At 43.6% G+C, this 24,133-nt stretch overlaps 2 protein-coding genes across 4 annotated transcripts in view; one reads left to right on the top strand and one right to left on the bottom strand.

Moving 5' to 3' along the window:
• Positions 1-21,675, bottom strand: part of LOC143281722 (adipocyte plasma membrane-associated protein-like) — a 42,144-nt gene extending 20,469 nt beyond the window's left edge. For all 3 annotated transcript variants that reach the window (XR_013055157.1, XR_013055156.1, XM_076586994.1), the window contains exons 1-5: positions 20,983-21,675; positions 10,660-10,775; positions 8,673-8,768; positions 2,345-2,464; positions 757-931 (exon numbers count right to left, since the gene is read on the bottom strand). Coding sequence is in view for 1 of the 3 variants with exons in the window: in XM_076586994.1 (XP_076443109.1) it covers positions 757-931; positions 2,345-2,464; positions 8,673-8,768; positions 10,660-10,775; positions 20,983-21,107 (632 nt within the window). In the remaining 2 variants the exon portion in view is untranslated. The remainder of the gene's footprint in view (positions 1-756; positions 932-2,344; positions 2,465-8,672; positions 8,769-10,659; positions 10,776-20,982) is intronic.
• On the top strand, positions 21,280-23,563 carry LOC143281474 (uncharacterized). The gene is made up of 4 exons (XM_076586685.1): positions 21,280-21,315; positions 21,688-21,790; positions 22,443-22,550; positions 23,441-23,563. The coding sequence occupies exons 1-4, from the start codon at positions 21,280-21,282 to the stop codon at positions 23,443-23,445; spliced, it is 252 nt and encodes an 83-aa protein (XP_076442800.1). The 3' UTR covers positions 23,446-23,563.
• Positions 23,564-24,133: the final 570 nt, after the last annotated feature.

The raw sequence follows: 24,133 nt of genomic DNA on the forward strand, positions 1-24,133 counted from the left end.
AAGGGGGTAGTCCAAGGCAGTAGGTCCCAGGATTTGAAAACATGTTCACCGTTGCAATGCTACCTAATCTTTGTCATTGACTTTTCCGCAATGTAACCAACCCCGGCATCCCACAACTGGATCGTATATGTGTCATCATACCCCCCACCCCCCACCCCCCCGACCCCCGCGCCCACCCCCCAGTGAAATGACAGCTTGGTCTACCAAATTTGACACTACCCAACACGATGTAGTCTTTTTTTTTTTTCTCGCTTTTGTTCTGCTCCGTTGAAGGCAATCTGTCACAACCTTCTACTTGTCACTTCACTGTCAACATTCTAAAGACAAATTGTCAAACATGAAGCTAGTATGCAAATAACACAACGCTCTTCCTTTTCGGTGGGAATTGTCATCTAAGCGTGTATGCATCTCTCTCTCTCTCTCTCTTTCCTTGTGTGTATATGTACGTGAATATATATATATATATATATATATATATGTGTGTGTGTGTGTGTGTGTGTGTGTGTGTGTGTGTGTGTGTGCGTGCGTGTTGTGTGCCTGTTGTGTGTGTGTTTTGTGTGTGTGTGTTGTGTGTGTTGTGTGTGTGTGTTGTGTGTGTGTATTTTGTGTGTGTTTGTCTGTCTGTCTGTCTGTCTGTCTGTCTGTGTCTGTGTGTCCCCACATCCCCCCCACCCCCTCACTCATCGTCCACACTTCACCACCACCACCCACCACCACCACCACCATAACCACCACCCCACCCACCCACTCACTCACCGTCCAGACTTGTCACCCTCCAGAATGATGTTCATGAACTTATTTCGCGGGTACTTGGCGGAGGAGGAGGTGAAGAAGATGAGGCCGTTCTTGGTCACCGTCAGGTCGTTGAGGAACTCAAGTTTCCCCACCTCCTTCTCCACGTCCTTGGGCGACATCAGCCACGTGAGGTTACCTGGGGGAGACGGGAATTTGGCGCTGGTAATTGTAGAGATTTTGTTGATGGATTCATTTTCACATATTTAGATAACTAAACAAAATTCTTCCACATTTTCACATAGGAATGTTAGTTATTTGTAGTTGTATTTGTATTTCTTTTTATCTCAACAGATTTCTCTGTGTGAACTTCGGGCTGCTCTCCTCAGGGAGAGCGCGTCGCTACACTACAGCGCCACCCATTTTTTTGTATTTTTTTCCTGCGTGCAGTTGTTTTTGTTTTTTCCCATCGAAGTGGATTTTTCTACAGAATTTTGCCAGGAACAACCCTTTTGTTGCCGTGGGTTCTTTTACGTGCGCTAAGTGCATGCTGCACACGGGACCGAATGACTACCGTCCAGACCACCACTCAAGGTCGAGTGGAGGGGGAGAAAATATCGGCGACTGAGCCGTGATTCGAACCAGCGCGCTCAGATTCTCTCGCTTCCTATGCGGACGCGTTACCTCGAGGCCATCACTCCACATCTCCAGTTAGGAGAGGAGGTGGGAATGGAATGGTGAGCTGGGCAAAACGGGGTAGATGGACGGGTGGGAAATCAAAAGTAAACATCATCTTTTGAAGTAAATAGAAATACGGTAAGTTAATGAAAAATTACTGAACAGATTTCCTAAAACAGAAGTCGTCCGTTTAACAAGAGAAAAAAAATATCATGAACATTAAAACGTTTTATGTTTCCAGTGTTTTCATAATGACATACTTCCGTGCAGGTACGGCTTCATTAACTCACAGTCAAAAACTATATGGTTAACTGACACCTGATGCTAGAGTTAATTGATCTAATCAAATGAAATCGAATCATGTTTTGTTTGTCTGTTTTTTGTTGTTGTTTTGTTGGGGTTTTTCTTTTTTGTTTGTTTTTTTGTTTGGAGTCTTTTTCTTATTTTTATCACTGTTTTTTTAAAATTTTAATTGACACAACAGAACGCATACCTAAATCCATATATCTATCCATACGCATGTGGTTATATCCATCCATTCCTAGATATGTGCGTATCCACACACACACACACACACACACACACACACAGAGCAACAATGTTACTCGACAGTTGATGCAGTGTCGTAGATACTAATCCCACAGTTGTCTGCAGTGAACTACAACTCAGCAGATAACATATGACACGGCCGTAGATGACACGTGGTGAATTCTGACCCCATTTTCGTCTACAGTTAACGACACGTCAGCAGATAATGGCTGACGTGTTCGTGGATATGAAGAACAAATAAAACTGCACGCAGGAAAAAATACAACAACAAAAACGGGCGGCGCTGTATTGTCATGTAGCGACGCGTTCTCCCTGGCTGGGGAGAGCAGCCCGAATTTCACACAGAGAAATCTGTTGTGACAAAAAAGAGAAATACAGTACTCACGATGTCTGGGGTTGATCCTGAAGATGCCTTTATAAGGGTCCACCACCACCAGGTTTCTGTTGCTGTCCGCGCGAATACCAAGAGGGCGTCCGCATATCGCCTCGCTCGTCACCGTGACACCTAGACAGACACAACATGTATCAGTGAAATGAAACACCTGTGGAAAGAAAAGGTAACATCGCAATTGAAATACATGTAGAAAGAAAGGTAGCAAAGGTAGCCTCAGGACTGAAATACATGTAGAAAGAAAGGTAGCACAGGTAGCCTCATGACTGAAATACGTGTAGAAAGAAAGTAGCACAGGTAGCCTCGGGACTGAAATACATGTAGAGAGAAAGGTAGCACAGGTAGCCTCGGGACTGAAATACATGTAGAGAGAAAGGTAGCACAGGTAGCCTCGGGACTGAAATACATGTAGAGAGAAAGGTAGCACAGGTAGCCTCGGGACTGAAATACATGTAGAGAGAAAGGTAGTACAGGTAGCCTCGGGACTGAAACACATGTAGAGAGAAAGGTAGCACAGGTAGCCTCGGGACTGAAACACATGTAGAGAGAAAGGTAGCACAGGTAGCCTCGGGACTGAAACACATGTAGGGAGAAAGGTAGCAAAGGTAGCCTCAGGACTGAAATACCTGTAGAAAGAAATGTAGCACAGGTAGCCTCAGGACTGAAATACATGGAGAGAGAAAGGTAGCACAGGTAGCCTCAGGACTGAAATACATGTAGAGAGAAAGGTAGCACAGGTAGCCTCAGGACTGAAATACGTGTAGAAAGAAAGGTATTACAGGTAGCCTCATGACTGAAATACATGTAGAAAGAAAGGTATTACAGGTAACCTCAGGACTGAAATACGTGAAAGGAGAAAGGTATTACAGGTAGCCTCAGGACTGAAATACGTGTAGAAAGAAAGGTATTACAGGTAGTCTCATGACTGAAATACGTGAAGAGAGAAAGGTAGTATAGGTAACCTTAGGACTGAAATACATGTAGGGAGAAAGGTAGCACAGGTAGCCTCGGGACTGAAATACATGTAGAGAGAAAGGTAGCACAGGTAGCCTCGGGACTGAAATACATGTAGAGAGAAAGGTAGCACAGGTAGCCTCGGGACTGAAATACATGAAGAGAGAAAGGTAGCACAGGTAGCCTCGGGACTGAAATACATGTAGAGAGAAAGGTAGTACAGGTAGCCTCGGGACTGAAATACATGTAGAGAGAAAGGTAGCACAGGTAGCCTCGGGACTGAAATACATGTAGAGAGAAAGGTAGTACAGGTAGCCTCGGGACTGAAATACATGTAGAGAGAAAGGTAGCACAGGTAGCCTCGGGACTTAAATACATGTAGAGAGAAAGGTAGTACAGGTAGCCTCGGGACTGAAATACATGTAGAGAGAAAGGTAGCACAGGTAGCCTCGGGACTGAAATACATGTAGAGAGAAAGGTAGCACAGGTAGCCTCGGGACTGAAATACATGTAGAGAGAAAGGTAGCACAGGTAGCCTCGGGACTGAAATACATGGAGAGAGAAAGGTAGCACAGGTAGCCTCGGGACTGAAACACATGTAGGGAAAAGGTAGCACAGGTAGCCTCGCAACTAAAATACATGGAGAAAGAAAGGTAGCACAGGTAGCCTCGCAACTGAAATACATGTAGAAAGAAAGGTAGCACAGGTAGCCTCAGGACTGAAATACATGTAGAGAGAAAGGTAGCACATGTAGCCTCAGGACTGAAATACATGGAGAGAGAAAGGTATTACAGGTAGCCTCAGGACTGAAATACATGGAGAGAGAAAGGTATTACAGGTAGCCTCGGGACTGAAATACATGGAGAGAGAAAGGTATTACAGGTAGCCTCATGACTGAAATACGTGTAGAAAGAAAGGTAGCACAGGTAGCCTCGGGACTGAAATACATGGAGAAAGAAAGGTAGCACAGGTAGCCTCACAACTGAAATAAATGTAGAAAGAAATGTAGCACAGGTAGCCTCAGGACTGAAATACATGGAGAGAGAAAGGTAGCACAGGTAGCCTCAGGACTGAAATACATGTAGAGAGAAAGGTAGCACAGGTAGCCTCAGGACTGAAATACGTGTAGAAAGAAAGGTATTACAGGTAGCCTCATGACTGAAATACATGTAGAAAGAAAGGTATTACAGGTAACCTCAGGACTGAAATACGTGAAAGGAGAAAGGTATTACAGGTAGCCTCAGGACTGAAATACGTGTAGAAAGAAAGGTATTACAGGTAGTCTCATGACTGAAATACGTGAAGAGAGAAAGGTAGTATAGGTAACCTTAGGACTGAAATACATGTAGGGAGAAAGGTAGCACAGGTAGCCTCGGGACTGAAATACATGTAGAGAGAAAGGTAGCACAGGTAGCCTCGGGACTGAAATACATGAAGAGAGAAAGGTAGCACAGGTAGCCTCGGGACTGAAATACATGTAGAGAGAAAGGTAGTACAGGTAGCCTCAGGACTGAAATACATGTAGAGAGAAAGGTAGCACAGGTAGCCTCGGGACTGAAATACATGTAGAGAGAAAGGTAGTACAGGTAGCCTCGGGACTGAAATACATGTAGAGAGAAAGGTAGCACAGGTAGCCTCGGGACTTAAATACATGTAGAGAGAAAGGTAGTACAGGTAGCCTCGGGACTGAAATACATGTAGAGAGAAAGGTAGCACAGGTAGCCTCGGGACTGAAATACATGTAGAGAGAAAGGTAGCACAGGTAGCCTCGGGACTGAAATACATGTAGAGAGAAAGGTAGCACAGGTAGCCTCGGGACTGAAATACATGAAGAGAGAAAGGTAGCACAGGTAGCCTCGGGACTGAAACACATGTAGGGAGAAAGGTAGCACAGGTAGCCTCGCAACTAAAATACATGGAGAAAGAAAGGTAGCACAGGTAGCCTCGCAACTGAAATACATGTAGAAAGAAAGGTAGCACAGGTAGCCTCAGGACTGAAATACATGTAGAGAGAAAGGTAGCACAGGTAGCCTCAGGACTGAAATACATGGAGAGAGAAAGGTATTACAGGTAGCCTCAGGACTGAAATACATGGAGAGAGAAAGGTATTACAGGTAGCCTCAGGACTGAAATACATGGAGAGAGAAAGGTATTACAGGTAGCCTCAGGACTGAAATACATGGAGAGAGAAAGGTAGTACAGGTAGCCTCAGGACTGAAATACATGGAGAGAGAAAGGTATTACAGGTAGCCTCAGGACTGAAATACGTGAAAGGAGAAAGGTATTACAGGTAGCCTCAGGACTGAAATACGTGTAGAAAGAAAGGTATTACAGGTAGTCTCATGACAGAAATACGTGAAGAGAGAAAGGTAGTATAGGTAACCTTAGGACTGAAATACATGTAGGGAGAAAGGTAGCACAGGTAGCCTCAGGACTGAAATACATGTAGAGAGAAAGGTAGCACAGGTAGCCTCGGGACTGAAATACATGTAGAGAGAAAGGTAGCACAGGTAGCCTCGGGACTGAAATACATGTAGAGAGAAAGGTAGCAAAGGTAGCCTCGGGACTGAAATACATGTAGAAAGAAAGGTAGCACAGGTAGCCTCGGGACTGAAATACATGTAGAAAGAAAGGTAGCACAGGTAGCCTCGGGACTGAAATACATGTAGAAAGAAAGGTAGCAAAGGTAGCCTCGCAACTGAAATACATGTAGAAAGAAAGGTAGCACAGGTAGCCTCGCAACTGAAATACATGTAGAAAGAAAGGTAGCACAGGTAGCCTCAGGACTGAAATACATGTAGAGAGAAAGGTAGCACAGGTAGCCTCGGGACTGAAATACATGTAGAAAGAAAGGTAGTACAGGTAGCCTCATGACTGAAACACATGGAGAGAGAAAGGTGACACAGGTAGCCTCAGGAGTGAAATACATGTAGAAAGAAAGGTAGCACAGGTAGCCTCGGGACTGAAATACATGGAGAGAGAAAGGTGACACAGGTAGCCTCAGGAGTGAAATACATGTAGAAAGAAAGGTAGCACAGGTAGCCTCAGGACTGAAACACATGGAGAGAGAAAGGTGACACAGGTAGCCTCAGGAGTGAAATACATGTAGAAAGAAAGGTAGCACAGGTAGCCTCGGGACTGAAATACATGGAGAGAGAAAGGTGACACAGGTAGCCTCGGGACTGAAATACATGTAGAAAGAAAGGTAGCACAGGTAGCCTCGGGACTGAAATACATGGAGAGAGAAAGGTGACACAGGTAGCCTCAGGAGTGAAATACATGTAGAAAGAAAGGTAGCACAGGTAGCCTCAGGACTGAAATACATAGAGAAAGAAAGGTAGCACAGGTAGCCTCAGGACTGAAATACGTGTAGAGAGAAAGGTAGCACAGGTAGCCTTAGGACTGAAATACGTGTAGAAAGAAAGGTATTACAGGTAAACTCATGACTGAAATACGTGTAGAAAGAAAGGTATTACAGGTAACCTCAGGACTGAAATACGTGATGAGAGAAAGGTATTACAGGTAGCCTCAGGACTGAGATACGTGTAGAAAGAAAGGTATTACAGGTAGCCTCATGACTGAAATACGTGAAGAGAGAAAGGTAGTATAGGTAACCTTAGGACTGAAATACATGTAGGGAGAAAGGTAGCACAGGTAGCCTCAGGACTGAAATACATGTTGGAAGGAAGGTAGCACAGGTAGCCTTAGGACTGAAATACATGGAGAAAGAAAGTTAGTACCGGTAGCCTCGGGACTGAAATACATGTAGAAAGAAAGGTAGCACAGGTAGCCTTAGGACTGAAATACACGGAGAAGGATAGTACAGGTAGCCTTAGGACTGAAATACATGTAGAAAGAAAGGTAGCACAGGTAGCCTCGCAACTGAAATACGTGTAGAAAGAAAGGTAGCACAGGTAGCCTCAGGACTGAAACACATGGAGAAAGAAAGGTAGCACAGGTAGCCTAAGGACTGAAACACATGGAGAAAGAAAGGTAGTACAGGTAACCTCGGGACTGAAATACATGAAGAGAGAAAGGTAGCGCAGGCAGCCTCAGGACTGAAATACATGTAGAAAGAAAGGTAGCACAGGTAGCCTCAGGACTGAAATACGTGTAGAAAGGCAGCCTCACATTAACTTTAAGTTACCAAATCGTGTGGCTTATTGTGGAAAACCAAATGTCAAATCAGCATGGAACACTTTCAATACGTTTGAAAACAGTCTGCTTTATTCCTGTAAGTGCTAGTGGGTAGGGGTAGTGCTCGGTGGGTAAATCTTATCTCACTGACTAATATCGCTTATTTGCACGACAAACACTGAGTATTTTCAATCAGCATTCTTAAAATGGGTACTTATCGTATTCGTAAGCGAGGAGACGTAAGAGATGTAAATGTTGCTAACAGAAACCACCACATTTTGCGACTATTTGCACGACAAACACTGAGCATTTTCAATCAACATTCTTAAAATGGGTACTTATCGTATTCGTAAGCGAGGAGACGTAACAGATGTAAATGTTGCTAACAGAAACCACCACATTTTGCAACTCAAATGTGACTCCTGGCAGAAGAGTATTTCAGGGCGTTGGAGAAATAACTCGAACAGTACTACTCCCAGAAGGGTACAAATTTCACTTAGATGTAATGAAATAATTTCTAAATAGATTCGCGCAGGTCTATGTGTAAAAAGAAATGTCGAAAAGAAATTTACTTAAGTGATAAAATATTTTTTTAAACCGGACTATTTACCGTTATTTGGGTGAAGATTGTATAGTTGACCAGTACAATCTTTAATTGCGAAAGAATGGATGAACATATTTCATTTATATGTGTGTGTGTTTTTTTTTTGGGGGGGTGGTTTTTTTTTTAGGGGGGGTTGTTTGTTTGTTTAGTTGGTTGGTTGGTTTTCTGTTGTTGTTGTTGTTGTTTTGTTTTTGTTTGTTTTGTTGTTGTTGTTTTGCTTGTTTGATTGTTTGTTTTTTGTTGTTGTTTTTTATGTAGAAACTATCTTACTGAAAAAGAAAATACATTATATGTGGTGATTTCTTTTCTATAGATATGATTTATGAAGGTTTGCAATTGAGCTTGTCTAAGTTCGTTGGCCGGGGCGCGAGAGGGAACCCTCGTTTGAAGGGCTGTAACTCCAGAACATCGCTTTTTTTCCCTTGGGAACATGGAGTAAAAAAAAAAAAAAAATTAAATTAAGAATTAAAAGAAGAAAAAGCTGAACGAACACTGAAGAACATTATGTGACTATACATCATTCCTGGGGGTGTACGGGGGGTGGGGTGGGTGCATGGTAGGCCCCTCGGCCTTGCGGACTAACAGGTATACATACCACTGTCGTACACTTCTACGAAAACCACCCACCACACGCGTTATGGGCCAATCTCCGGATTTGGCGAAATTTCCCCTGGGGAGAGATCTCCACAACTCGCCCGTCACTCAGACCCGTGTAGATGTACCCTGGAAAGAGAGAGAGAGGGGAACAAAATCCATCATCATGGTAAAAAAATTTTAAATTTTTTTAAAAAATCAGACGTATTTCCTTTAACCATTTGACTGCTGCTGACGGAGGCGGGGGTGGGGGGGTTGGAGGGGGGCGGGGGGGGGGGCACGTTCGTCAGTGAAGGGCTGTTGTCTGAGATTACAGATTACAATTTACAGAATACTTTATTATCTCAACAAGAGAAATTCATCTGTGGTGTAAAACACATAAATAATACACGGAAATCACACTGTCATTCAACATGTATACATAAAAGACATAAAATGTTCAGATGGCAACCCATGCGTACAATAAATAATCACAGTAGATAAAAACAACACAACAGAAACCTTTAAAGGGTAACTTAGAGTAAATCATACATACATCATCACAACCATACATGTGCAACACAAAATCGATTAAAAGGATATGAATAAAATAGGCATGAAATAGCATACTAAAAGTAGACATAAGACATAAAAAGACATATAATAACAATGCAATTCAACAATACTTTGATTTGAGATGTCACTTTCCACAAACACACACTCTGGCATACATTTTCATCACAGGTCTGATTATCAAGTATTGACTGTTTAATAGCTGAATTGAGGTTGGTATAAAGCTGCACACAAGGTCAGACCGAGTTACAGATCAACGTTGTTGGTCACCTCTCTTTCTTCGGATCCCTTCCTCTTGTGACTACGTCACGTTATTTTTGTTCAGCAAAGAAAATCGCACCGCTTAAAAGTACACTAAAAGCACTTCTTGCACACTGACTTCATATCATCGAGGATCGGTAACCAAGGGGTTAAGTACAAATACGCAAAAATAAAACAAAATCAAATAAAAAAAAATGAATAAAATAAAATAAAATAAAAACAACTAAAGAATCAAACAAAACACAACCAACCGTTATCAGTTTATAAACTTTGCTCACGTACACACATGCACGCATGCATTCAGTCACGGCGCACGCAAGCACACACACACACACACACACACGCACACACACACACACACACACACAAACACACAAGCACACACACACACACACACACACACATATATATATATATATATATATATATATATATATATACGCACGCACGTACGCACACATACACATGCAGGCGCCCGCGCACGCACACACGCACGCGCGCACACACACACACATACACACACACACGCACACACACACACACACACACACACATATATATATATATATATATATAAATATATATATATATATACATATACACGCACGCATGCACACATACACATGCACGCGCACGCATGCACACACGCGTGCACACACATACACAAATGCACACACACACACACACACACACACACACACACACACACACACAGAACAGACAGAGACAGAGAGCGAATAAAAGAGCAGGAGCGAGCGAGAGGGAGAGTAATAGAGACAGTCAGACAGCAATGAAAATGAAGTGGGGGCGGTGGGGGAGGTGAGGGGGGTAAGGGCTACACAGGTAGAGAGATGGAGACAACAACAGAGAGACAGAGACTGACAACAACCATGTTGCTTTTTTAGTTATAGCCCAGCCGACAATGCAAAGTAGCCGTTTCAGGGCTGAATGCCTGTCAGGTTCTTGAAATCAATGGAGGAGAACAGAAAATAAAGTTTGAATTAATCAAAGGTCGATTAAAAAATAATAATAATAAAAATTATATAAAAAAAAAACATCGTTAGAAAGACCAACTCCTCGACACCTCCAAGTAAAATCTAAATCAAGCGACAGATACAGATACAGAGAGACACGCACACAGAGACAGACAGACAGACAGACAGACAGACAGAAGCCGTCAATCATCCCTCCCATCAAAGTGACGTACCGTTCATGACCACCATGGACTCAGGCCCGGATACCATGCCCATCATGTACTTGTGGGCCTTGGACAGCCAGGAGTTGGGAGCCAAGGGGCCGACCAGAGCGGGTGGCGGCGGAAGACTGCAACCACAGCACGGGGTGACATTCACAACGACATGAAAGAATATTGAGCCTAGGAAGAGTACATTTTTCTTCTTCTTCTTCTTCTTCTTCTTTCCGTTACACGACCAACAACGACTTGTCGATGACTGTCGTGGTTCATGATTGCTAGGTAATTTTCGTGTCTCCATAACCCACCGAACGCTGACATGGGTTACAGGATCTTTAACGTGCGTATTTGATCTTCTTGCGTGCGTATACACACGAAGGGGGTTCAGTTGATAAACATTGACGTGAATTGTATACACCCCCGAAAACGGAGTGTGGCTGCCTACATGGCGGGGTAAAAACGGTCATACACGTAACAGGCCACTCGTGCACATACGAGTGAACGTGGGAGTTGCAACCCACGAACGAAGAAGAAGAAGAATTGTGTACCTTGTGTACGGTGACATTCAGTACTTTATGACTGTGGATACACGAGCATTTTCAGCACTGTTGTAAGCACAGTCGAACTTTTTTTGTTGTTTTCCTTAGCTCTGTAATCTGCTTCTCCTTCTTCTCTGTTAGTGGGCTGTGACTGCACTGCACGTTCCCTCGAATATACACGAGAGGGCTTTCACGTGTATGACCGTTTTTACCCCACCATCTAAGCAGTTACACTTCGTCTTTTTATTTTTGTTTGTTTGTTTCTTGTTGTTGTTTTTTTTGGGGGGGGTGCCGCGTATGTTCTTGTTTCCATAACCCACCGAACGCTAACATGGATCACAGGATCTTTCACTCAGTACGGCCTGTCTTCTCTTCTCCTCTGCACAAACCCCTCGGATGTCTAGTGGGTGTCTGAATGACCCAACCTTTAGCTTCCGTCGTCAGAATTGTGGTATTCTTTGTCAACATTCACCTCTTCAGTAAAAGAGCCTTCCACTTGGCAATATTTTGATGATGGTAATTGGGGTGAAACGCTGTTAACGTCGTCTCTTTCGCCGTTCGTATGGAAAGAGTTAATGTGCATATCTGATCTTCTGCGAACGAATACACATGATGGAGTCTCCCCTCGGTCAGACGGATGAGTAGGCAGGCAGGCTTATCTGTCGGTGTGTGTCCTCATATGGGAGAAGGGGCCGATTCTAGCTGCGCAGCTCTTCCCACAGGTGTTGCAAGGGAAAACGTCTCCAGAAATTGAGCCCTGCTTCCTTCGCTCCCGCTTCTCCTTAATGGCCAGCGTTCTCTTGTTTTCAAACGTCTTTATGCCACTAGAGCACAGCATCCTCCAGCGAAAGCGGTCAAGGGCATGAGTTTCCCAGGAAGCGATGTCTATGTCACAGGTTTTGAGGTTTGTCTTCAAGGTGTCCTTGAAGCGCTTGCAGGGTCTTCCAAGTTCGCGGTGGCCTTCCTTCAGTTGGCCATACAAAAGCATCTTCGGGATCCTGCTGTCTGTCATGCGGACAACGTGTCCTATCTAGCGTAGCTGGCACTGGATCAGCAGGCTTTCAATGCTGGACAGGCCGCTCCTCTCGAATACACACGAAGGGGGTTAAAGGCACTAGCAGGTCTGCACATCTGTTGACATGGGATATCGGAAGAAAAAAAAATGCCCATCCTTTTCCCACCAGCCGCAGTGATCGGGATTGGAAACCAGAACCCTCAGATAGAAAGTCCAAAAGATTCCCCCCCCCCCCACCCCAACCCCCCCGCCACTCCCCACCCAGAGAGAGAGAGAGAAAGAGAGAGAGAGAGAAAGAGAGAGTTCTCACAATCAAGTTTTTGGGTTGTTGGTTTTTGGGGGATGTTTTTTTTCTTTTTTTTTTCTTTTTGTTTTGTTTCTTTGTTTTGTTTTTTCTTAAGGTTTAAAAGTTCAAAGGCCTCATAGAACTTTTGCAGCCATCAGGTCAATGAATTCAAATCCACTGAGTCCAGGGTTCAGGCACAGGAGATCGGGGCCCAATCCTCTACTCGCCGTTTTAACCCTCCCCTTCCGAAGTCAGGTACCTAATTGATACCTGGGTGAAGTGAGGAGATTCGGAGCAAAGTGACTTTTCCAAGAACACAGCACCATGCCGAAACAGGGCCTCGAACCGTGATGACTGGGGAATGCTTGAACACACGTCCAACGCCTACCCAAGTCTACCACGGTGCCTTCGTTGATTTCTTCGGTCCAAATATGATACAATAAGAACTGGTAATCCCGATTCCTAGTTATCTGGTTCCAGCTCAGTTCCAGAAAGTTCCGCAAAAGCATTTCAATGTATCAGGTACATATAAAGAGAAGCATTCATCTAACCAAAACTATCAATGTTGAAATTTACATTTATTTTATTTATAATGAAACATCAAGGTTTCCATGAATACTAACTTCAAGTAGTGAATTTTTAAAAATAAGTTTTATCTGATGTTTCGAGTTACAGGCTTATAGTCTTCAGTTTATTACCTTGACAAAAGGTAACCTTTAAGGGGGGGCGGGGGGTGGGGGGGGCATGGGGGTTATGTGTGTGTAGGCCTTTGGTCTAGCCTATATCTTCATCTGTGCTTTTGGTCTAGTCTATATCTTCATCAAGAGGAAAAGCAAATTAGTTCACTGGTTCACTTATCAGATTTAAAGATTCATCGGCTGCCCCCATCACACTCCACTCCCTCTCCTGAACACACACACACACACACACACACACACACACACATCTGTGACTGAAATAATGTAAAGACGTACACACGTGCTCTAGTTTCTGCATACCATCTGGTCCCCAATACCCGCAGCGTGACTCCGTGACGACGACCAAAAAATGAATGAAGTCACTATTCAGGCGTGACGCTCCCCCCCGATCCCATTCAGGATGCAGAAAGGGGAGCATTTATTTTCCCTGTCACTCCTGTCACATTTTACTTGTCAAAACAATGTTGTGGTGTAAAATGAAACATGACCACCTTGCAAGACAACGCCTCTCATGTTTGCTCGCTCGATTGTCTAATTACTGAAATTGGGGACAAAACGAAACCGGAAAACAAAACAAAACACAAGGAGCGACAGCGAAAACTAGCAATAACAATCACATGTCGGACAAACGAAGGAACGGACGAACGAAATTTTATTTTTCCAGGGTATTGAGATAAGCATACTGACAAGAATGTTTTTTTTTTTCCACCCAGCCCTGTGGTACAAAATCAAATAAATAAAGAAAAGAAAAAGAAACGCACAATAACAAATATAGAAAATTCATATCAGAAGAGAGGAAGAGATAGGGGCGGGGGTGGGGGGGAGGGGGGTGGGAGGAGGCGAGAGAGGAGAGAGTAAAGAATAAAAGATGAAACGAGAGAGAGAGAGAGAGAGAGAGAGAGAAGCGGAAGGGGGATTGCACCAAAGGGCGAAACAAACATTGCGTTGTAAACAACTTGACAGCACATGCGCAGTATAAAATTACATCAACAGGCGACACCCTCAAAACTGCGCGCCTGACAGGAAACGTAAGCTCGACAATGTCTTCCACACGTGCTGCATTCGCCGCATCCTGGACACCGTCTAGCAGGGCAAAGCTTCAAACAACACCGTCCAGAGGAGAGCTGGAATCCCCAGCATGTAACAGAGATGCATGCTCTGACTCGGTCAGTGAACGGGAATAAACACTGGCCGGATCCCAAAGGATCTTTTTTTTTCTCTTTCTCTCTCTTTTTTTGTGGGGCCTCCATCCTCCTCTTTTTTTCCCCTCATCTTTCTTTTTCTTCTTCCACAGACTCATATTTGCCTTTTATGTACCACTTTCGCCCACACACCTTAACTAATCACTACCATTCTTTCCCCTATCGTCTGGGGCAGCAACTGCCCAGTGTGTCTTGAAGCATGCATTTTAAGAATATTCGATTGACTTATGCCTATAGCTCCGCTCGGGAACAAAGGGCCGCAACAGCACTCCTCCAACGGACACGGTTTGGGGCGATCCTCTTTATCTGGGCCCACGTCATTCCGGCTGCCTTCACTTCAGTGTCCGTACTTCTTCTCCAAGTCTGCCTGGGTCTGCCAACTTTGCGTTTGCCTTGGGGGTTCCAGTCAAGTGCCTGGCGAGTGATGTTGAGTGGTGACTTGCGCAACGTGTGGCCTATCCACCCCCACTTTCTCTTTTTGATTTCTTCTTCTATGGGTGCTTGTTTGGTTCTGTCCCAGAGGTCTTCATTTGAGATGATTTCAGGCCACCTGATGTTCAGAATGTTGCGCAGGCATCTGTTGACAAATGTGTGGAGTTTGTTCCTGTTGGTCTTGGTAGTGCGCCATGTCTCTGAGCCGTACAGCATGACTGACTTGACGTTGGTGTTAAATATTCTGATCTTGTTTTGAAGTGAGAGGGCTGAAGATTGCCAGATGGGTCGGAGAGTTCTGAAGGCGTGTCTCGCTTTATTGATGCGGCTCTTGGTGTCATCGTCTGCTCCACCATCCTTGCTCACTACGCTGCCCAGATATGTGAACTTTTCCACTTCTTTGATCTCTTCCTGCTGTAATTGGACTGGGTCTTGCTGCTTGTTGTTCATGCGTAGGATCTCTGTCTTTCCGATGTTGATCCTGAGGCCGGTCTTCTCTGCCTCTATTGCGACGCGGTCTAACTTTTCCTGTGCGTGTTGTTTCGTGTGGGAGAGGAGACTGATGTCGTCCGCGAAGTCGAGGTCTTCCAACTGTTTGGTGAAGGTCCACTGGATGCCGGTCTTCTGGCCTGCTGTGGATTGCCGCATGATCCAGTCCACCACCATCAGAAAAATTGTCCGAGACAATAGGCAGCCCTGACGTACACCGGTTCGTACCTGGAAGGGGTCAGTCAGCTTTCCCTCGTGTATCACTTGGCAGGTGGCGTCCTTATACAGTTGCTGGATGATGGCAATATATTTTAGAGGAAAGCCGTAGTGCTGCATTAGTTTCCATATCACCTCCCTGTCCACGCTGTCGAACGCCTTCTGGAAGTCCACAAAGACGCTGTACAGGGAGGTCTGCCACTCCAAGGACTGTTCAATAATAATTCTCATGGTGGCAATGTGGTCCGTGCAGGATCTGTCTTGACGGAAGCCTGCCTGTTCATCTCGCAGGGTCTTGTCTAAGGCGGTCTTCAGCCTGTCCAAGATGATTCTTGTCAGCACTTTTCCAGGTATTGACAGAAGCGTAATCCTTCTCCAATTGCTGCATGATGACAGGTCGCCCTTCTTTGGAAGTTTAACGATGTAGCCTTTCTTCCAGTCTTGTGGTACTGCTTCTGTCTCCCAGATCTTCACTAGCAATGGGTGCAACATGTCAGTCGATGTCTCAATATCTGCTTTCAGGGCTTCTGGTGGTATGCCATCTGGTCCTGCTGCTTTTCCAGACTTAAGGGACTTGATGGCTTTCATGGTCTCCAGCTTCGTTGGTGGGTTGATGTTAACATCCAATAGCTCTACAGCCGGTGTCACGTCAGGGGAGACTGTTGGTGATGGTCTGTTCAGGGTATCTTTGAAATATTCTGTCCATCTTGCTCTTTCTTCTTCTTTTCCGGTGATGATTTCTCCGTTCTTGTCTCTAACAGGTTGAGTGGGGTTACTTGTTCGATGTCTGTGTACATTTGCCAGGGTTTTTTCGATGTTCTAGTGTTCTGATGTAATCCCAAAGGATCTACTTTACGGAGAACTGGTAGGGCCTAGAGGGAAAACCTCCAACCGGAAAATACTAACTGTGCCATGAAGACACCTGCACAGAGAGGGTCTCAGGACATGAACGTCGACCTGCTGTTGTCTCGTTCGTCATTTAACAGATGGATTCCCCCGTCTCCTCGACGAAGGTGGTAGTAAGTCGCAGGTCCTTCAGTCCTCCGGGCCGCTGGGATTGGGTCGGGCCAGGTTTTCTCTCGGAGTGCTTGGTGGAGCGGGCAGACTGCAGCAGATGTTCTGTTGTCTGGCTGCCTGTTCTGCAGGGGCACTGCTTTGTGTCGCCGATACGGAGTTTAGTGTATAAACGTCGACCTGATTACCTGTGAAGCTGAAGCCTCGGAACAGTCAGCTTGAAGGAGGACGGTGCAGAAAGGTCTCTCCATGTCCGAAGAGACGCCTCCCCAGCATTCCGAGGCAAAGAGACTGAGGCTTTCAGAAAGGCCCACAACGACACGGACCAGACTAAGGTTCTCAGAAAGGCCCACAACGACACGGACCAGACTAAGGTTCTCAGAAAGGCCCACAACGACACGGACCAGCGTCGTCAAGACTTCACCTGTGCGCAATGTGAGATGGATTGTCACTTCTGTTTTCACCTGTCCAGCCACACCCCGACTCTGTACATCAATCACCACTCTATTGTCGATGGATACCTATCTCAATCAACAATACCTTAAAAACAGATTATAAAACCCACACATAAAATATAAGGAGGGGGGGGGGGGGGGTTCAAAGAGAAGATTTCGGAGATAACGGGTCGACCTCACGTGCAAATTATGCACCTGGTAACATGTCACGCGTCACACTTGTCACGGGGCTATAGCAATCGTGACAAGACGTGGCCATTCAGTGTGTGTGTGTGTGTGTGTGTGTGTGTGTGTGTGTTACACGCGCGCACGCTCTCATTTCTTCGTGTGTTTTTCCTCCGCGAGTACTTCGCTCGCTTTTGCAGTTTGCTTTTTTTTTTTCCTTGTGTGAGTGTGTGTGTAAGAGAGAGAGAGAGAGTGAGAGAGAGAGAGGCCTGCACCTGCGTCTGTATATAATTATGTTGTTAGTCGTTTGTTTGTTTTGTTTTGTTTTTCTCTGCATTTTGTCTGCAGTTTTGCATGTTATTGTGACGCATTTATTCTCTTTGTCAGTATTAGGTTTCAAGTAGTATCCCCTTCTCCACATATTTTTCTACTTAGCACACACACACGCACGCACGTGCACACACACGCGCGCGCACATTAAATAAACTTCATTCAACTGAAGTGCAGCGGGGTACATGCAACAGTACAACACAAGACCATAGGGTGTCAGATCGTAGTTGTTTGGTTTTTTGTTAATATCCTTTAAAGCGCTAATTTACGGGCTGTATGTTCCGTCTGTGTCACGTGAGATGGGAGAGGTGAAAAGCAAAGAAGCCCCAAAGAGTGTCTGTAGACAGAGAGAGATTTTTTTTTCCCTCCCACTACGCAACAGTATCAACATATGTTCTTTTCTCACGACCATCCCACAAAACAAGATGTGCTTCTCATAAAGAAACACACACACACACACACACACACACACACACACACACACACACAACAAAAATAAAGAACAGATTCATCGACTGTGGTGAATTCACGCCAATACCCTATGCTCGTTTAGTGTATTTATCATAGTCGTGTCCGACTATGACCATCAGAACAGCAAAGGAAGCATCTGCTGTTCTATCTGGGCTAGAATTTAATTACAGTGGAGAGGGCCTTGCCCAAGTTTCATCCCCACTCTCGAGGTCAAGAGGAGAGGGTGTTTTGGACGGTCGGTGTTGGGATGGTTCCTCAAAGCCAACTAGCCCCTAAGGCTGCAGCACTAACTGAGAGCCAGTGCAATCTCACTCATAGTCCTTCACAAAAGACTCAGCTGTAAATGCAGAGGAGAAATTAATGATCATACAGCTTTCACTTTGCTGTAGGTCCAATTGTACGCTTTTTGTCAACCTGTGATATAAGCCAAGTAATGGGTCTGCTCCTTCAGTACTTGCTCTGCAAGTAAGCGACATGTTACTGGGTCGGGCAGACTTTACAGGCAGAGATCAAGAAAAGCCAAATATCAATGTTCAATCAACAGGAATGTTCGCAGTCTTCTCTAGTGGGTGAGCTCATGGCGACTAACAAAGGCACTGTTGAAAGGCTTTGTGGGCGGCAGCAGAACGAATTGTGTGTGACAAAAATGATGGACAGACAACATAGCAGAACGGACAGGGGGGAAACCATCTGCAGAAAGCCAGCCTTTAACATACAAACCGACAAACATGGAAATATCTGATGAACAATTCTTCTGCGCGGCGCCCCAATGACTCTTCTTAGATAAGAAGGAGAAGAAGAAAGTGGGGAAGGGATAGGAAGGGGGGCGGGGGTGCGGGGGGGGAGGGGGGGGGCGGAGGTGGAGCAGATATTATGAGCAATTTGGGAACAGGATTAATGAAGGAGGAAGGGAACGGGGTAGTTTAAAAATGTAAAAAAAGGCCTCCAAACCATGACACTAGAAAAACAGCATTTCACACGCGCAAAGTCTGCCACAGGCATTTATTTATGAGAACCCGCTTGAGTCCCTGGAGAATATTACGCCCCTGGCGCCATGCTGAGGGCGCAAAGAACACGTGAGTTTGGTTTTCATCCTTGGTTGAGGTCCACCACCCCCTCCCCACCCCTCGTCTCTCTCTCTCTCTCTCTCTCTCTCTAGAAAGCAGGAGGGGGAAAATATTGAAGGGGTGGGTGGCGGAGGGGGAGTTTGGGGGAGCGGGGTGGTGGTTATACAACCACAGCTGTGTCCTTCATTGTGCGATTTTCTTCTTCTCCTTCTTCTTCTTCTTCGTCGTCGTCTTACTCTTCTTTAGCCCCATTAAAATGTATTTCCTGTGCCAGCGGCATGTTGTTATGTCACTATTTTGCCACACAACGGAGGGGGGGGGGGAGGGGGGAGGGAGGGGGCAGGGGCGGGGAAGGGGGGGGGGAAGACATTTATAAACCGAAGGGAGTAGTACTTGATAAATAACCAGTCTTTATATCCTATGTTTGGGAACAACCAAAATGATGCAAAGGAGCTCAAAATGTGAGCGCATCTATCGATCAGTCTTTTTAAAATGGGGCATCGTGGTAGAATTGGTTCTAAAGGTAGTTGGACTTCCGATCCAGGAGTTCACCAGTGATCAGAGTTCCAGGCCCCGTTTCGGCTTGGTGTTGTATCTGTGGGAATAGGTACTTCATTCCGATTTTCCTCACCCCACTCATGTGAGAATGGATCAGTGTATCAGTGTATCCACCGGTCTGCGGTCGCGGAAGGTAAAAAAAAAAAAAAAAAAAAAAAAAAAAAAAAATGCGGCGCAGGAAGAGGATCCAGAACAACGCCCAACCGAATCTGCCGCTGCGTCCCTGCCGAATGACTAAATCAAACTGAATTATGGTGCTTTGAGCCTCGCAGACCACTAAGGCCACCTCAAGGCTGTCGTCACGTTTGCACCAAGGGTAAAAAAAATTTTTTTTTTTTTTTAAAAACCGCTTCAAGCTTCCCACTCAAAGTTTAAAACCCTTCCAGAGTTTAAAACCTTCAAATCCAATTAAAAATGTTCACTTCTTTCAAGAAGTCCAGAATGAATGAATGATTCAATCAATTAATCGATCAATCAATCAATCACTCAATATCACCATGAATGAATGAATGCACGCGACATGCACAGCGTCAACATCACCATGAATGAATGAGTGAATGAATGAATGAATGAATGCACACGACACACACAGCGTCAACATCACCATGAATGAATGAGTGAATGAATGAATGAATGCACGCGACACACACAGCGTCAACATCACCATGAATGAATAAATGAGTGAATGAATGAATGCACCCGACGCACACAGCGTCAACATCTACAAAACAAACATCAAATCATTTTTGGAACAAATCAAATCAGGTTATTCATTGATTTGATCCGCTGACCACTAAGATTTAATTTCGGGGCTGTCATCACCATTTAACAACATTTTCATCATCAACCTCGTCACAATCATTATCATCATCATCATTAACAACAACAACAACAACAACAACAGCAACTTTGGAACATATCTCGTCTATCTCCTTTACTGCATATTGATGGGTTGGTTTTTTTTTTATATCAAACTTGCCATTTACCAATTTATAATTATTTTATGGAAGCATTTCTTATTCTGACATGTTTTTTTTATTATTCATGTTATATCACAAAATGCGGTGTGTGTGTGTGTGTGTGTATGGTAAGGGGTATTAGGTGTGTGTGTGTGTGTGTGTGTGTGTGTGTGTGTGTGTGTGTGTGTGTGTGTGTGTGAAATGCACCCACTGTGCTGTATCACTTGCTTGTATTACTTGCTTGTATGTATTTAACTTTATACTTTGCTCTTTATCCTTTGTCCAGCCTTTGTCATGTTGTGAGCGTGCTGGACTTGGCTGTGGGCTGAGATATTGTGTAGGGTATAAGTGATGAGCCTGTGGATCCACAATTAATTTCCAAATTGGTGAATAAAGATGTATTGTATTGTATGGTATTGTATTGTAACAAAGCGCAACTGACCTGAAGGGTTTCAGGTTGGTCTCCGGTAGATTAGGCATTTGGGAAAACACATCACCCTGGGCCGCCACTTCACCGACAAACACCATCAGCGCAACAACCACCGCTGTGACAATAGAGGCAACCATCTTGCAAGGCCCGGTCAGTCAGCCTGGTTCTTTCTTACACCCCCTGCTTTTTGGGTGTTTTTTTTTTTTTTTTTTTTTTTTTTTTCACCTCAAAACTGAGACAACTTCCCTGTAACTTTCTACCGCAAAAACGAAACCCCCCCAAAATGCACAGAAAGCCACCAACGACAAAATGACAACCGATGCCTCGATCGACTGCAAAGGCTGCGTCAGTACATTCAATACCTTTTTTTTTTTTTTATAAGAGGCCAGGTACAAGACAGAATGAGATGGACATAGACACTAGTATCTCAGTGTGATTTATTCTATTTTATCGTGAAAAGAACGGTTTTGTTGCAGACATTTTGACCTATTTTTGTATCTGTCCTGGACTAGACACATGAAACGAGGGTGACAGTTTTGTAATGCCGTGCCTCTTTACCACAGGACCAACCCAAGTATGATTATTTCAAGCGCCTGTAGTCCACACCACATCAACCCACTAGCTCGAGACATAGACACTAGTATCTCATAAACGGTCAACTTCCTCCGCGCATCCCAAGAGCATCGGACAGAACGGTTTCCAGCACCTGCCGGGCAGAACACTTCCGCTACGACTCGGAACACACGCGTCGACCGCGGGTTCAATCCAGACAGAGCGACAGTTTGTTCACGGCATTTCACAGATTCTTGCTTTAGATATGGTGAGTTGTACTTATAACAGCATCAGTTGATATGATACCTGTAGGTGTATCTCTGCTTGTGTGTTTATTTGTTAGTATGCTTACTTTATATATATATATATATATATATATATATATATATATATATATATATATCTATCTATCTATATAAATGTGTCTGTGTAGATCAATGCAGGTTCTTTTTTTAATTATATATATATATATATATATATATATATATATATATGTATATATATATATATATATGTATATATATTATGTGTCTCTGTGTAGATGAATGCAGGTTCTTTTTTTATTTTTTATTTTATTTTATGCTGGTGATTACTAAACCGTTTTCAACTTTCACTGATTACATACATTTTTAAAGTAAGCATAAGCATATAACGATAATCATAAGTGTGTAGTATCAACCAAGTTCCTGCACAATAATAAGCTTCTGTAATGTAATGGTACTTTACAAATGCACTTTATATAACAATTCTTAATGTATAAAGATAATATTTAAAATAACATTTGGTGTGCACGATAGTAAAATGTATTGCGCACATTTTTGTGTGCACTTATTGTTAAGTTTGAATGTTTTTTTGGTAGGAAAGTTTTGTAAAATATAATCTTTTTTGATGTAGACTATGCCAAATGGTATGTCTTGCAGGACCCACTGGTGTGCGATCCTTGATTCCTGGAAGTCTTCCAACTGAATTCATGCCTTACAACTTACAAGTCAGTGGAAACACCAAAACCACCCCCACGAAAACCATTGGTAGGTCATAGCCAGCAGAAATCATTTGTGGAGGGGGAAGATTGTTTATTGTTAACTACTATACTAGTGCTATTTTTCAGGATTTGGTACCACACATTTGGTATATCACTGTATGCCTGTTTTAACTAAAGGTGCAAGCTTTACTTCATCTTGGGTTGTATTGTGCATGTACTATTGTAATATACTTAGACTTTGTTTTTGTTTTTTCAGCTGATTCATACTCGTAGACAGTTGTTGAAAATTGGAAAATGATTGAAAACTTCAGGTTTTGCTGATGCAGCAAGCACAATTTCATAGTTAGAAGTTTAATGCATGCTAACATTTTGACAGTATTAACTGCCAGTCCATGGTGAGTATTTTATGTTATCCATTAATACACACAGCTGAGATAATAAAAGTACACACACACACACACACACACACACACACACACATATATATATATATATATATATATATATATATATATATTGCTAGTCACACCCCAAACCTACTGGTACATTTTTTTTAAAGGGAATAAGATTCACACATAAAGCATAAAACTATTGATATATAATTATACAAAGGTATAAAAATATTTTAGATAAATGATTAAATATTGTCTGTTTTTTTTTCCTTGAAAATAAATTTTAAACTATGAGAATCACAAAGATGACTTACTCTTTAGTCTTTGGCAATCATTCTGGACACCCAGTGTAATTATTCTACAGTCACATACAAAGTTAATGAATGGACTTCATTTGATAATGAACAACACTGTTTAAAAATACATAATTAGTGAGTGGTGTATAACCTGTTACACATAGTATATTATTGTACATATGTTTACTGATCTCTTTTGCATAAAAATAAATATTCAGTTATCTGCATGATGCTGATTCTGGTTGCAGACTAGCCGTCCACCCCCAGAACTACCTGAGCGGGTGGCATACTACACATTTGAGGAAGTTCAGAGGGATGCACAGAGACTTCCAGCACCTTGGTGCCTCCTATCAAAAGACTCAAGTCAGCTGACAGTGGCCATTGTAGATTTGATGCTGGATTAGGTAAAAATGAAAGCATTAATAAGTAGTGATTTCACAGTTGATCTCTTTGTGTTGGGAAAGAAAGTTCCAAATGTGACAGACAGTGTGGAGAAAACAAAGCTGCATGATTTCTTAAAAAATGTAGCTACGGCAAAGATGTGCACTGGAACAACTGACCCTGACCTGCAACAGTATGCAGATGTTCTTGAAAAAAATTCAAAGCAGGTCTATTACAGGGAAGTCTGTTCCAGTGGATCTGTGGTAAGGTCAGTAAATTGTGTTGTGATGTTTCAAGGTGCTACTGTTCTGGAGACATGCAGTGCATGCAGAAATACGAAGCGCTTGCTGGTGAAAAAGAAGAACAGAGCCCTTGCCAGTGCTTCAAAACCTATCAGTAAACATGACTCCCTTCGATTTATTTCAAAAGAAAAGTTGTCATGTGAACTGAAGAGCTTAAGAAAAATGAACAAAAATCTCCAAGAACAAGTAGAAGACTTCAGGTCAACATTTGCAGAAGAAAGTGTTGAAGTAAGCACTCATCTTCATTACAGCCTGAAG

This window comes from Babylonia areolata, chromosome 4 (genome assembly GCF_041734735.1).
Source record: "Babylonia areolata isolate BAREFJ2019XMU chromosome 4, ASM4173473v1, whole genome shotgun sequence".
NCBI lineage: Eukaryota > Metazoa > Mollusca > Gastropoda > Neogastropoda > Buccinidae > Babylonia > Babylonia areolata.

Excerpts from the sequence above, each read along its gene's own strand:
- LOC143281474 (XM_076586685.1), top strand. The coding sequence starts at position 21,280 with ATGACAACCGATGCCTCGATCGACTGCAAAGGCTGC. Across the intron at positions 21,316-21,687 it reads CGATCGACTGCAAAGGCTGC|AACACTTCCGCTACGACTCG; the intron begins GTCAGTACATTC and ends CCTGCCGGGCAG. Across the intron at positions 21,791-22,442 it reads AGATTCTTGCTTTAGATATG|GACCCACTGGTGTGCGATCC; the intron begins GTGAGTTGTACT and ends TATGTCTTGCAG.